The sequence below is a fragment of the Macaca nemestrina genome, chromosome 15, assembly GCF_043159975.1.
Source record: "Macaca nemestrina isolate mMacNem1 chromosome 15, mMacNem.hap1, whole genome shotgun sequence".
In the NCBI taxonomy this organism is placed as follows: domain Eukaryota; kingdom Metazoa; phylum Chordata; class Mammalia; order Primates; family Cercopithecidae; genus Macaca; species Macaca nemestrina.
In genome coordinates this window covers 2,112,716-2,127,938 of record NC_092139.1, presented here as the reverse complement: position 1 = coordinate 2,127,938, position 15,223 = coordinate 2,112,716, and the positions used below count along the sequence as shown (strand labels likewise).

Below are 15,223 nucleotides of genomic sequence, written 5' to 3'. Positions count from 1 at the left end.
TGGAGTGGCTTGCAGGCAGGGCCACCAGTCAGGGTTCCGGGCCTGGGCACACGGGCAGGCTCTGCTTCCAGGGGCTCCTTCCCACCTGCCGGCTGCGTGGGAGCCGTGTGGCTAGAGCCCTGGGGGAGACCTTGTCCCTCATTCTGGAGCAGCCGTCAGGAGTACAAGGCCATGGGAGAGGGCCCTACTCCGTGGAGGTGATGGACCCTCCTCCCTTGATGGGGCAGATTTCAGTGACTGTGTGTGCACAGGAGAGCTCAGCTGGTTCAGGCCTCCAGAAGGTTCTGGGACGGCAACGGCGGTGGTGTTCTGTCAGAACTTCCTCCCGAAGCCCGGCTCCCAGGGCCTTGGATGGTGCCTGGAGTTGACTCCAGGTTCCATGCCTCTTGTCCCCGCCGGTCTCTGCAGCCCAGGTGGTTCTGATTCGCAGCCACGGGCAGCTTTCGCGCCCTGCTCTCGAGTGACTGCCGCTGGGCTCCTCACGGGTGCGACGGTGTCCTGGGAGTCCATGAAGCCCAGGTTTCCCGCACAGCAGGCGTTAGGAAGCGGGTGCCAAAACATGGAAGGACTGGCTTGTATTCATCTGAGTTATCCACAGAAACACAACCAACAGGATAGGTGGAAAGAGATTTATCCTGAAGACCTGCCTCACGCACTTATGGAATGGGGAGTCCCGAGACCTGTCATTGGCAAACTGAAGGCCCAGGAGAGCTGATGGTTTCGGTCCAGTCTGAGTCTGAAGTCCCAAGAACTGGAGAAACACTGCTGCAGGTTCCAGCCTGAAGGCTGGAGATCCAAGAAGAGCTGGCATTTCAGTCCAAGCCCAAAGGCAGGAAAAGACCAAGGTCCCAGCTGCAGCAGTCACCAGGAGGCCTTCTCACTCAGCCTTTGGCTCTTTGTAGGCCCCCACCTGATTGGATGAGGCCCACCACCCTGCGGAGGACCATCCCTTCACATGCTAATCTCACCTGGAAACACTCACAGCACACCCAGAACGATGCCGGGCCAAATGTCTGGGCACCCAGGGCCCACTCAGGTTGACACACGAAATTCACCATTACAGTGCTCTTGGCCCTGACCCTGAGACCATCGCACATGGCATCAGAGGCTGTAGAGTGGGCCCCGCAGAAGACAGGAAGCAGATGCCCTGGTGTTAGATGCAGTCAGGGTGTTCAGATGAGGATGACAGTGGACTGGAGCTGGGAGGCTGACAGGAGCCAGAGCGGCCTGGGGGCTGGCCGCTGGCCTGTCCTTCCCACAGGTGCAGTCTCCTGCACTCCATGGCTGACCCATCCCTGCCCCGGGTCTCCCACTCCCTCCTCTGCCACCTGGCTGCCACTGCCCGGCCTTCCACAACTGCCTCTCACCATCACCCCACCTGCAAACTCCTCATCTGCAGCACTGGGGTTCACCTGTGCCTGGCCCCATCAGCGGTGCAGTCTCATCTGCCTATACACCAGCCCACCCATGCAGCCAGCTTGGGATGAGAGGACAGTCATGAGGTCCCCGTGGCCCTTGGAGGCCTTTGGAAGAGGCAGGTCCTTTGAATTTGGTCTGGGGTCAAGGCTGCCTGCAGCTCCCTCCCCAGCCCCGTAGTGGGGGCTGTGTCCATGCATCAGAAGAAGCCGCTGAAGCTGAGGGTGTGGCTCTGGGATGAGGATGAGGCTCCATCCCTCACTGGTGCAGGGACCAGCTTGGGAAGCTAACGCACCTTTTTCTCAAAACCAATTCCAAGTGGAAAGAAACTGTAGGCACATGTGCCTGTGTACACGCACCTACGCAGCCGTGCACACACAGGCACACACAGGCACACGCAGGGTGCCAGAAAGAAGAATCAAAAGGACAGGCCTCCCTGCTTCCCTGAGCCCAGCTGCAATGTCCTGTTCCCCTTGGCGGGGCCGGTCCAGGGGCCAGGCCAGGGGCCAGGCGGCCTCTACATGGGGCTGCCATGAGGCCCTTCCAGCTCCTGAAACTCCCTTGCCCCACCCCACACCAGCTTATCCACAATGGGCCTGAGACCAAGAAACCAAAGGTGTGGGCCGCCGAGCTGCCCGCCTTAACGCGGACCAGACAGCATTACTCCAGGCACCATTAGCAGCGAACACAGAGGTGACGTTCACCTTCTCACTGAGCCATGAGCTTATCTGCCTTGGCCATCTCAGAAGCTAGCAGATCCTAGAAGGAAAGCCACATGTGAGTGGCCTGGATGGTCCTCATGGGCCCCAGCAGCACTGTCCTTGAGGGAACTGATGACTGAGACCAGGACGGGGCCGCGGGCTGCCTCCACCAAGCATGCGTCTGACTGGCTGTCCACATCGCTGGACTCGGCTGCTGCGGCTAAGATGCTTTCATGTCCCACGTTGGGCTGGTTTTCGTGCCAAACGCTAGCCCTGAACTGTGAGTCCTGCACAGCATATTCAGCAAGGACTCCTTCAGGTCCAGGCCAAGCATTGACACACATGTTGGGCACCCACTTCTCCAGGCAGAGTTCTCATCCCTCTGGCTCACCAGCTCAGAATGGCACGCTAAGTAAATTCCAGTGCTTAAGACATATCCACGTGAGGTCTTGGTACAATCCCAGAAACTTCCTTTGGAAAATGCATGAACGTGGGACTGTCCTCATCACCCTGAGAGTTCAGGAGTGTTGCCTGCCCTGCGTCACTTAGCAACCCACCCGTCTCCTGGTGACGGCCTGAGCCAGGCAGATGCCCCATCAGAGCCAGCTTTTATATTTGCTTCTGTTGTCCTTTAGCCCCTGAGTCATGGATCGCCCACCCTCCCCTTTCCAATCTAGACGCCACTGTTGAAGGGGGAAACGGCCTCCCAGAGATTTTCAGCTTCAGAAGAGAACCCAGAGCTGAAACTCTTGGGCATGACGAAGATGGAATGGGTCCTGTCACACGCGTGCCGCTTGCGTGAGGGCAAGTACAGGGCATGACGAAGATGGAATGGGTCCTGTCACACGCGTGCCGCTTGCGTGAGGGCAAGTACAGGGCATGACGAAGATGGAATGGGTACTGTCACACGCGTGCCGCTTGCGTGAGGGCAAGTACAGATTCAGATAAGGGGAAGCTGGCCCGAAGCCAGGTCGCTGCTGGATCTCAGAAAGACATCAGAACCAGGCCCCAACGGAAGCCCCTGGAGGTGCACAGCTGGTGAGCTGAGTGCTGCCGCGTAATTCTCATCGTGTGCAGCTGTCTGATGGGCATCTGCTAGAAGCCATATGGCTAATATTTAAAATAGGATTTTAAATTTGCTGATTTAAATTTAATTTAATAGGTGACTTTCGACTGAGCTTTACATATTTATGTCAGAGCTTTTAATTCAGGTAAAACAGCCTTCAGCTTGGAGCTGTTTGGACCCCTGCAACTACCTGTTCTTTCTCAGTTGCGGCTTTCATTTTCAAGAAGGAAGTCCTTCTGTTTCTCTGTGGCCATTGCTGATCACGAAGCTTAGCAATCTGGCTTCCTCTCAAAGCTGTGCAGACGGGAACCTCCCCCTTACCTGCTTTGACCCCAGCGTCTGGTCCTGAGGCCAGGGCTGAACACACTGAGTGTACAAGGCAAACCCAGTATCCGGGCGTTGAGTGGGTGTTTCACGACAGTCAGTGTCTTGGTCCGCAATGGTTTACATGGGTTTGCCCACCACTGAGCATCCCAGGACCTCATCAGATCCTTTGCAGAAGTGCTGGTGAATCCGACCCGCCCCAGCCCGCCACCCCGTCCCAGCATTTGCAGCCAGGCGGCACCTCTGTCTGAGCTCTCCCTTGCCCACGTCAGGCTGATCCTTCCTTGGCCCCTTTGAGGCTCCTTCCCTTGATGTTCTGGCCCAGCCCGGAAATGAGGTCAAGTTTCTGCTATTTATGTGTCTGCATGTGCATGTGTGTGCGTGTGTGTGGACCTTGACCTCCAGGCAGCCCTCAGGGTACTTCTTGGCTCTGTGTGCGTGCACTAAGAAAAACGACGCGAGGGAAACACGCCCAGATGCTGCCTGGGGAGTCTGGGTAGCTCTGAGCCTGGCCTGTACTACTCCGGGTCTCTGAGGTTGCTTTCTGTTTCAGCGGCGGTGGAGATCCTCCAGGCTGCTGAGCGGTGGAGCCGTGACCCCTCCTCACCAGTCCCATGCCGGGGCTGTTGCTCCTCATCTTTTCCACTCGACTCCTGGCATTCGAGTTCTTGTGTTAAAAATGCTCCTGGGACGTCATCCTTGCGACAGCTCGCTTCAGTGGCAAGCCTGTGGCTTGTGGGTGGCAGTGGGTGGCTCTCTGCCCCTCGGGGAGGTGTGGAGCATTGCTCTTACAGTACAAAAGTCTCTGCTTCCTTCCACGCACACTCCCTTTCTGACACAGCAGGCCCCAAACCAGCCTGGCCTGCCAGCTCGTGCATAGGTATTGGCACTGTAAATAAAACCCCGGGTGTGGCCTCAGGCACCCAGGGAGCAGGCCTCAGGAATGACTGCTGTGGAATCTCTGCTGTCCGAGGCCTCCAAATTCGGCCTCAAACAGTCTCACAGCAGCATCCAAGATCAACAGCGGACGCACATGAGTGCCACACGAGTGTGCACGGCTCTTTCAATAGGTGTCAGAAGGCAGCTGTGACGCAGACTGTCAGCTCTGGAGCCAGACTGCGGGGGCTGCATCCTCATTGCCACCGGCGGGCTGTGTGGCCTTGAGCAAACGACTGACCCCCCCGCGCCTTCTTCCCCTACTCTGAGGCCTGGGACAGTGCCTGGTACACAGCTGGCGCTCAGTGTGCACAGAGGGTGTCAGCACCCCACCACCCAGCGGGATTCTTTACAGCAGCTGCCTGCATTTGTCCAAGGAGCCTGGGGCTGGGGCATCCATTCACTGAGAGGTGAGACCTCCGATTCCACATAGGAGCTGTGTGGGGACCGCGCTTCGGTGGAGGACGTGGGGAGAGGAGCCAGAGCCCAGCTTTGGGGGCTCAATTCTGAGATCCGTGTGGCCTTGGGGAAGGGGTGCTGGTACTGCCAGATCTCTCCAGATGTAAAACAAGCCTTGCCTCCACCTGGGGGAGATCCCACGGCCTGCTCGCAGCCTGACCATGCTGGGCCCGTTTATCTGCCCTCACAGATGAAGTCACCCCTTTATTTAAAAAACAAAACAAAAAACAAAAAAAGTCAGCAATTTGTTATCCCCAAATGCTGCAGTGTCTGTCAGCGTAGGCCTGTCCCAGGGCTGGTTCTCACTGATACCCCTGTGTCCCCTTCCACCCCCACGGTGGATCAGCGGCTGTGCCTCCGCTCCCACGCTCACCTTACAGTTTGTGTGTCTGTTAAGCTCTAACTCTGCCTCAACCCCAGGGTCATCTCTCTGGGCCCTCCCCAGGTCTCTGTCATCTCCCAAATTGGGGGCACATGTGGCACCTGTTTGCCTCCGTGGGGGCTGCTGCAAGAAATGACCACACACCAAGAGGCTGAAAACATAGAATTTTATTCCCCCAGCTCCAGAGGCCAGGAACCCGAAATCCACACGGGTTGTGCTCCCCCCGGGGCTCTGAGGAGGGTCCTTCCTGCCCTGATGGCTCCCGGGGCTCCAGGTGGTCCTGGGAGCGCCATGCCTGTCTCTGTCTCTTCTGCAGGTGGCCTTCTCTGTGTCATCTTCTCCTCTAAATGCACCTGCCACCAGGTTTAGGGCCCACCCTGTTCCCAGGATGATCTCTTCTCAGGTCACTCATCACATCTGCAAAGACGCTTTTTCCACATAAGGTCACGCGCTCAGTCAGGTTCCAGGTGAACGTGACTGCCTGGGGAACGTGGGGGGCACTGGTCCACCCACCCCAGTCCCAGCGCAGGCCCAGCAAACAGACTCTGTAAGGAGCTGCCAGGAGGATCCTGGGACAGCACCTAGCCCAGGTCCCCATGGGACTGCTCGCTGTCCCTGCGTCTCCATGCATCTCTGCACATCGCCAGCTGTGGCTGGAAGGAGACCCCATGGCCAAATACTTGGGGCTTTGAACTCTGCAGAGCCCCGAGCACGGCTGAGGTGGCCCCAGCCTCAGCCTGACGTCAGTGGGCAGCATTTCTCATGCTTTGTGTTTTGGAGCCTCCCGGGGTGCGATGTTTCATGGACTGAAGAAGCTTCCGGAAGCACCAGGTCCCTGTTGAATGTGATACAATGTGGCCCAATATGGACACGCCACTGCCCACCCCAGCTCCGCAGTGAAGACAAAAGACCCAGACTGTGGACTTAGACGACAGAAACAGGCCCTGTCTTACTGCTGAGGACCGGAAATCAGGGATCATGGTGTCCGCAAGGCCCGCCCTCAGAGCCTGCGGGGAAAGGAGCTGCTCCCGGCCTCCCTCCCGGGCAGGGGAGTGGTCTTCACATCCACGTGGCATTCTCCCTCCCTGCGTGGGCGTTCACATCCCCTTTCTAATATGGACACCGGTCACATTGGATCAGGGCCCACCCAATGTCTCTGTTTAACCTTAGTCGCCTCTTTAAAGGCCTGAGTTTCAAAAACTGTCCCATTCGGAGGTACTGGGGGTTAGGGCTCCAAGACAGCTTCTTTTGGGGGTCACGATTCAGCCATAACAGGAGGTGCCCCAGATGGCAAGCACCTTGAGGTCTGCAGGAAAGACCCTCCCAGGGCGGGGGCAGCACAGGTGTTCCGTATCACAGCATCCCCGGGAAGGACCCTCCCAGGGCGGGGGGCAGCACAGGTGTTCCGTATCACAGCATCCCCGGGAAGGACCCTCCCAGGCAGGGGCAGCACAGGTGTTCCGTATCACAGCATCCCCGGGAAGGACCCTCCCAGGGCGGGGGGCAGCACAGGTGTTCCGTATCACAGCATCCCCGGGAAGGACCCTCCCAGGGCCGGGGACAGCACAGGTGTTCCGTATCACAGCCTCCCCGGGAAGGACCCTCCCAGGGCGGGGGGCAGCACAGGTGTTCCGTATCACAGCATCCCCGGGAAGGACCCTCCCAGGGCGGGGGGCAGCACAGGTGTTCCGTATCACAGCATCCCTGGGAAGAACCCGCCCAGGCCGGGGGAGCACAGGTGTTCCGTATCACAGCATCCCCAGTAAGGACCCTCCCAGGGTGGGGGCAGCACAGGTGTTCCGTATCACAGCATCCCGGGAAGGACCCTCTGAGGGTGGGGGCAGCACCGGTGTTCCACATCACAGCAGCCCTGTTTATCTGCCGGTTTATTTCTGGTGGGGAAACCCCTTAAGATGCAGAGAGGATGCAGCCACCTGGGTTTCCCAGAGGCCTTGGGCAGTGGTGGGGACCTGTTTATCCGGGAATTGTTGTGGGGAGTGAGGAGGCGCCCTGCGGAGCCTCGGGATGATGGGAAACGGGGCTGGTGAGGGCAACGGGGCAGGGGCAGTGCAGGGTTCAGAAGGAAGGTGGTGCGTGGGCACATTTTCCTGGTAACTGGTTCACATGGCTGCCGATTGCAGCTCCTGTTAGCCACAGGCAGCGATACCAGCTGCCGCAGACCAAGGCCAACCCAGCACCGGCCAGAACTTGGCGGCCAGGGGCGTCTCCAGTGCTGGGGGCACACGTGGCCCAGGAGGCCGTTTCCAGCTCATTCCTGCACCTCCCAAACTGCATCAAGAGGAGCTCCTTTCTCACGCCAAAGGGTACAGAAAGCTGCCAGGGCATGAATTTAAGGATGAACAAGGTCAGGCTCCAGGACCAACGTGGAGACCCCCTGTGGAATCCATCGGGGCCACTCGGCTGCAAATGGCAGGGGACATGGCTGACACGAGAGGGGGCAGGGCGGGGTGACCTGGGACCCCACTGTCTGACTCGGCCTCCGCGTCTCAGCTCCACTCTCCACTGTGTGGCCCCATCTCGGTGGGCCCTGCCTTCTTCACAGCCCCGACGCCACACTGCTGAAGCGGCAGCTTTTCCTTCCAACGGTTCTAGAAAGGGCAGGAACTGAGTCCCTGTGAGTAGGCCGGGCACAGCCCCCACTTCCCGCAGCGGAACTGCGGCTGGGAGACAGTGCCTGAGTGTGGGTTTGGCCAGACGCCACCCTGGATTTGGGAGACTCTTGAGACAAGGCAGGCAGAGCTTTGAGCCACCCCCATGATGGGTGTGCTGGAATGTTCCCGCCTGGTCGTGCTGTATCCGTGGAGAGACGTGAGCTCGCTAACCAGACATTCTTCTCACAGGACACACCAGCCCCTTGGATACCACTTGGCCACTCCCACGGAGGCCACTCACACTGTGTGGCTGAAGCCTCGAGGTCACCAGGCGGAGGCGCGGAGATGCCCCTGCACCCGCTGGGGGACAAGCCGCTCACCTTTCCCGGCCCCAATTCAGCCATGGAAAACGGGCTTGACCACAGCACGCCCCTGAGCCCCGGCTCCCTGCGCTCCGCTGCCCATAGTCCCCTGGACACCAGCAAACAGCCCCTCTGCCAGCCCTGGGCCGAGAAGCGTGGCGCCCGGGGGACCCACGAGGTGCGGTACGTCTCGGCCGGGCAGAGCGTGGCGTGCGGCTGGTGGGCCTTCGCACCCCCGTGCCTGCAGGTCCTCAATACGCCCAAGGGCATCCTGTTCTTCCTGTGCGCGGCCGCATTCCTGCAGGGGATGACCGTGAACGGCTTCATCAACACGGTCATCACCTCCCTGGAGCGTCGCTATGACCTGCACAGCTACCAGAGCGGGCTCATCGCCAGCTCCTACGACATCGCCGCCTGCCTCTGCCTCACCTTCGTGAGCTACTTCGGGGGCTCAGGGCACAAGCCACGCTGGCTGGGCTGGGGCGTGCTGGTCATGGGCACGGGGTCGCTGGTGTTCGCCCTGCCCCACTTCACAGCTGGCCGCTACGAGGTGGAGGCGGACACGGGCGTCAGGACGTGCCCTGCCAACCCCAGCGTGGCGTGTGCGGACCGTACCTCGGGCCTGTACCGCTACCAGCTGGTCTTCATGCTGGGCCAGTTCCTGCATGGCATGGGCGCCACCCCCCTCTACACGCTGGGCGTCACCTACCTGGATGAGAATGTCAAGTCCAGTTACTCGCCCGTCTACATTGGTGAGTGGGGCCGGGGGGTTGGCACGGGGCAGGGAGGGCCGAGGGTAGTGTTGCAGGAGTGAGGGCGACCAGCGGAGCCAGCCCCACCCCCTGCCTTCGTGTTCCCCTTGTCTGCATGGCCCCGGGGCTGCTTCGAGAGGCGGTAGGGGAGGGGAGTCAGGCCTGAGGCCCAAAGCTGACATAAGGGACTCCGGCTTTCTCATTCGGACCCTGCTCAGGGCTCCAGGCCGCTGTGCCCAGGAGTCTCAGTGCAACCCCTGTGTGGTGTCCAGCCCACCTTGCCAGGAGACTCTTGAGACAAGGCAGGTAGGGCTTTGAGCCACCCCCATGACGGGTGTGCTGGAATGGGGCACAGTCACCAGGCGCTGGGTGGCACCAGGTCCAAAGGTGGCAGACCTCATGCTTCAGCTGGGAACCTGGCACTTGCCTGGGAAGGAGTTTCATGTGGGATAAGTGACGAGGGACAGAGCCCTGAGACCACACCCATGTCTCCCTGAAAGCACCATATTGGCGCCATCAGCCACACACTGGAGGGACAGAGCCCAGAGGCCACACCCATGCCTCCCCGTAAGCGCCATGTCTGCTCTGGCAGCCACACAGGGGTGCGGAAGAGACCGAGCAACTCCGGAGAGTCAGAACTTTGAGGGGAAAAGTAACACGAAGCAGCTCATGGCTGCTTCACAGCCGCCTGAGAGTAAAGATCTGTGTCACAACCCTATGCCAGGCAGCTGAGCTCACTGCCCTGGGGCAGCCCTGGGCCCCTCACTGGCTTCTGGGTCCTATTTGTTGAGACGTAGGGAAGCCCCATGGCCTGTCCAACAGGGACAATTTGACCCTGTGCATGGCCCGCCCGACCCCACTTCTCAGTGTCCCCTGCGCCTGGCTTTCCTCTCCTGGGTAGGGCATCGTAGGGAAGGTCAAGGGGAGCAGTGGCCCCAGCCAGACTCTGCAGTGACCTCAGCCTCCTCATGTCCTCTTTGAGCTCTGCTCGTCCCAAGAACCAGGGCAGGCGTTGATCACCTCACTCCAGTGAGGGTCGTCCCACCACCCTGACCCTTCCAAATCCCAGCCTACGGGGGCATGAGCGTGGCTGGGCGGAGGGGCTCAGGCGTCTCTGGTCCCTTTCCCCACCCTGGGTCCCTAATTCCTGCCAGGGTTGGTCTGTGCGGCTACTTAGACGTCCTGCCAAACCGGGCTTCGAGGACCTTTGCCCTATTGTAAGGGAAAGACGGCAGTGCGCTTGGCTTTGAGGTTTTTTAAAGCTGACGCTGACCCACGTCAGGCCCAGTGGTGGCTGCACGGACTTGCCTAACTTGAGGCCCACGAGGGGAGTGGGCCGGAGATGCACAACGGCGGGTGCAGGGCTTCTCTCAGGCACGGAGCCCCACACGGCCCTCTGCAGCCCCGGGGTGGTGCGCAGCGGCCCTGACGCCTCTGCCTCTCTTGCAGCCATCTTCTACACCGCAGCCATCCTGGGCCCCGCTGCTGGCTACCTGATCGGAGGTGCCCTGCTGAACATCTACACAGAAGTGGGCCGACGGTGAGTGGCCACGCACCCTGCTGCCTGCCGCGGGCCACACCCACGGGAGCCCACCAAACTGCCTGTGCTGGAGAGACCCGGTGTCTCTGGAAGGGGGTTCAGAGCCAGCAGGGCCCCCTCTGAGTCAGGCCAGGTGTGGTGCCGGTGCTGGGCCCCCGGGCTGGAGGGAGTCAAGGCTGGCCTTGGCTCTGTTGGACTCAGGGGATCTTGGGGGCCTTGGGAGTCCGCCCCAGGGCAGGGGGCGAGGCAGATGGACGGTGCCTGAGGCCCAAGCGCTTGCAAAGTCCAGCGAGCCCTGGCCACTAGTTCCCTAATGGAACTGAGATTCTTTTATTTGTTTTCCTTTCTTTGTATCTTGTGTGTGTGACGCTAGTTTCTGTAAATGTAAGCGGGAGAAAGCAAGGTGGGGGTGGAGGGAGAAGCAGAGAGACAGAGGGAAAGACGGACAGGGAAAGACCAAGAGACAGACACAGAGATGGAGATGCAGAGAGAAAGAGAGATACAGAGAAAGAAGACAGACAGTGACAGAGACAGAGGGAGAAGGGGAGGGAGAGGAGAAAGCATGTCCTTGCTGACCTGTCAGGGCTCTATGGGTGCAGGGTCCCCCATTCGTCCTGTGCCCAGCCTGCACTTGTGAAGTTTCCAAGGTCGACTGTGACGTGGTGTGGGCACCGCTGCACCTTGGGACTTTCTGCAGATGGTGCCTCTCCTGGAGGTCTCTAGCACTCTGGCCTCTTACAAAAGCCCCTCTGGCCTCGGGTTGATAATGTGGGGTCAATCGTGCGTGTTCTAGGCAGAGCCTGGAGGTAGGTTTGGGGCTCGTGTGCTGGGTCTGGATGCTTCTCAGTCTCTCTGCCCCATCTGGCTCTGGGATCTGGGCCCACTTTGCACAAAGTGGGGAGGCAGAGCGGGGTCTGGCCCTGTGTGTGGTGTCAGCGTTTCCCTGCTAGAACAAGCAGGTACCGCCTGGCTGCAGCCTTGCAAGGTGTTGGCGCTCCCTGTGTCCTCTGTCTCTGCAGCTCTGCTCCCGGCCTTTGCTGGCCTTTTGCCCTCCCACCTCCTCCTCACTGTGAAGACGCATCCCCTGGAAGCCCAGAGCTTGGGTGGGCTTCTCCTGCTCGTCACGGCCGCCTCAGCCCATGATTCTTTTCCACTCACCTTTTCATTTGAAAGCGCACTTACATGCAAATTGCCGCGTGCACAGCAGCCCCTTTGTGGGGAGCTCTCGGTGGGCTCCAGCTGAGCCCTCGGGCATCCCTGGGAACCCCATCCGTCACCCTCTGCTGTGAGGAGGGATGCCTCGGCCCGCAGTTGCCTGGAGAGCCTGCCCCTCCTAGCGCCCAACCCCACCGTGGTCTCAGGACCAGGCCACAGGTGGCATCTCCAGACCTGGAGCGTGGGCCGAGGCACGGAGCCATCCGTCTTAGACAGCGAAGCCAAGGTGGTGGTTGCTTTAGTCTGCAAGGAAGGGACAGGACCTGCGGCCAGCAGCGCCAGGGGCCTGTGTTGACCAGTGTGCAGACAGACCCTGGAGGTCTGCCCGGAGGAGGGGCCGGGCCCCCCCCAGTATGTGTGCCATGGAGGGCACAGGTGGGTTCCACGCTGACCCAGGTGCCACTGCCTCTTCCACAGGACGGAGCTGACTACCGAGAGCCCGCTGTGGGTCGGTGCCTGGTGGGTCGGCTTCCTGGGCTCCGGGGCTGCTGCCTTCTTCACCGCCGTTCCCATCCTTGGTTACCCTCGGCAGCTGCCAGGTGGGTTCCCCGTCCCCAGCCCGGCCTTCACATCGGGGGGATTGTCCCTTAGTCTTCACGAAGGGGGCACCCCATTTCCTCTGTTTTTCCCCGCCATGGTCAAGTCTGCGGCACACCCTCATTCTGTCTTTGATCTGCATCTTCCCATCTGGGTGGAGAGATGCCTCCTGGCTGTGGCACGAGGCAGGTTGTGTGTCCAGCCTGTCCTGTGGCCTCCCCTCTGCCCCAGCGGCTTCTCCCCTTCAAGCCACAGAACCGGCTTGTGTCCCAATCGGGGCAGGGCCTCCGTCCCTTCCTTCCCCCAGCCGCACTTGGGGCCCCAGCTCTCCCACACCTCCAGCCCGGCTTGTGGAGCATTTTCATGCGGCTTCTGTTCCAGCGCCACCTCCCTGGGGCTGCAGGGATGTCAGACGATGACGTTCCCAGACCGGGGAGGGGCAAAGGAGTGGGGGCAGAGCCTCCCTCAGAAGTCCACCTCCAGGAGCTCCCAGCCCCAGCTGACTCTGTGCCCTTCCAGGCTCCCAGCGCTACGCGGTCATGAGAGCGGCGGAAATGCACCAGTTGAAGGACGGCAGCCACGGGAAGGCGAGCAACCCAGACTTCGGGAAAACCATCAGAGACCTGCCTCTGTAAGGACCGAGGGCAGGAGGGTTCCTAGTGTCCTCAAACCCTTTAAGGGCCCCCATCTCGGGGAGTCGGTGAGACCCTTCCAGGATCATGATGGGGATGAAGCCCCAAACCTCCCTTGTGGCCCACCAACCCCTGAGACCTGGGCCAAGAGATTAAGGAGCAACAGCTAGAGCCTCCAGGGCCAGAGGCCGCAGACCCCGTCTCAGGGCTGCAGAGCTGTGGGTGAGTCCCCAAGCCGGGCCAGAGCCTCGGCCTGCACCCGGGGACCCGTCACTCACAGTAGGGAGGCTCCTACAGGCTGCGCCTGGCTTCCAATGGCCACAGCAAATCCCTTCCATACCAGCAAGTCTCCCCATGGCCTGTGTGTCCCGGGGTCCCCACGGAGGCTGCATTCGACTTGAGACCCTTCCCTCACCGTGACCCCCACGCTCCAGTTCCCTTTCGTCAGGTGTCACCTGGGCCATCCCCCCCTCCCCGGGCTCTAGGATGCTGCCCTCTGTCTCCCTCCCTCAGTTTCTGAGGACCTCCCCTCTCCACCCTGCGTGTCCTGCTCACCCTCTGGGAAGGCTGCTTGCTTTGTCGTCTGCCTTGGCTGCCTTCCCTTCTTTCTGCTGAGTGTGGTCCGGCCTTGCTTTGCTGTCTTGCTGCACTGCTAGGGTGAACACGGAGTCCTGGCCTGGTGGGGTCCTATAGGGACAACGTCGGGGCCCAGGCCCTCCAGGTCTCTCCTGGGGATCATGCCTTCCCCGGGGGGCTCTCCCCAGCGCGGCTCTCCCCAGCGCGGCTCTCCCCAGCGCGGCTCTCCCCAGCGCGGCTCTCCCCAGCGCGGCTCTCCCCAGCGGGGCTCTCCCCAGCGGGGCTCTCCCCAGCGCTGGGCACAGGTAGCCCTCAGTGTGGTCACCACCCAAGTCCTCAGCCTCTGAGGCCGTAGCACAGGGAGACTCTTGTGCCCCTTTAGCAGCAGGTCCCTGAGCTTACGAATGGCTGCGTCTCACTGGCCATAGTGGGTGGAGGATGTGGGCAGTGGGTGTGTCCCTGCTGCCTGTCCTCAACCAGGACAGGAGGAAGGCATCAGGGCCAACGGTGGCCCCTCTGAAAGCCCCGAGCTGTCCACAGCAGAGAGGAGCAGGGCTGGATGAAGATGGGAAGGGGGGGCCTCATTAGGGCCCTGATAGACTCCCGAAGGAGCTGGGAGCTGCCTGCTAGGGAGGGGTGACCCCATGGGCCGAACTGACCTGGGGCCACGTTCACCAGGAGTTGGGAACATCGTGCAGGCGCCGGCTCACCCTCTCTCCCCCACCTGGCAGCAGAACGGCTTAGAGCTGAGGGCCAGGCGCCCTGTTCCCAGCATGGCTGTGAGCCCCAGTGCGGACCTGGGAACCCTGGTGCACTTTTAGTTCATCGGGTGACAAAGAGGCTTATGTCCAGGGTTAGTTCCCTAAACCAGTTGCTGGTAAGAAATTGTGGGACATGTTTCCTTTATTTAAAGTCATGACTAATTCTCTGGGCAAATTCAACATGAGAATATCAGCCGAGCAATCCATGATTAAGAAATGAAGTTTGCATAGCACTTCGGAGAGTCATGGCCTCCTAATGCAGCCACGCACCCCGGAGCCTGGGCAGGTCTGGGAAAAGCCCCAGGAAGGGACTCCTCCAGGGTGTCTACCCCAGCTCTGTCCCCCCACATGCAAGGATCCCCCCCGGTGTCTACCCCAGCTCTCACTTCCATATGCCAGGACCCACCCCAGCTCTGCCCCCCCACATGCCAGGACCAGGACCCCCCCAGGGTGTCTACCCCAGACTTGCCCCACACACCAGGACCCCCAGGGTGCCCACCCCAGCTCTCACTTCCATACGCCAGGACCGCCCCTCAGTGCCCACCTCAGCTCTCCCCCCGCACACCAGGACTCCCCCCGCACACCAGGACTCCCCCCGCACACCAGGACTCCCCCCGCACACCAGGACTCCCCCCGCACACCAGGACTCCCCCCGCACACCAGGACTCCCCCCGCAGGGTGTCTACCCCAGCCCTGGACTGGCTGGAGGGGAGGTTTGGGCTGGGGTCTCCTTTGCCCTCAGTCATCTTTGCCTTTTTCAAGACGTGGGACCCAAGTTGCCCAGGAGGAAAGGCTTTGGAATCCTCAGGTCGGGAAATAATTTTGAAAGAATTGGGCTGTCCCATTTTAATCAGGGAAGGGAACAAAAAACCGTGTTCATGGCTGCCGAGGTCAGTCCAAGCCAGTGAACACCTCCAAGCAGGCAGAGTGTGAGGCTGGAGTGGGGTTTCTG

The 15,223-nt window shown here is 60.6% G+C and overlaps 1 protein-coding gene across 7 annotated transcripts in view; it reads left to right on the top strand.

Moving 5' to 3' along the window:
• The window catches only part of LOC105470522 (solute carrier organic anion transporter family member 4A1), a 37,414-nt gene that overhangs the window by 5,570 nt on the left and 16,621 nt on the right, over positions 1-15,223 (top strand). For 6 of the 7 annotated variants that reach the window (XR_011613163.1, XR_011613164.1, XM_011722606.3 and 3 more), the window contains exons 2-5: positions 8,146-9,010; positions 10,460-10,550; positions 12,183-12,304; positions 12,822-12,933. Coding sequence is in view for 5 of the 7 variants with exons in the window: in XM_011722606.3 (XP_011720908.2) it covers positions 8,146-9,010; positions 10,460-10,550; positions 12,183-12,304; positions 12,822-12,933 (1,190 nt within the window). In the remaining 2 variants the exon portion in view is untranslated. Of the gene's footprint in view, positions 1-50; positions 7,609-8,145; positions 9,011-10,459; positions 10,551-12,182; positions 12,305-12,821; positions 12,934-15,223 lie in introns of those variants that run through there. The other variant, XM_011722608.3, reaches the window with a different exon arrangement.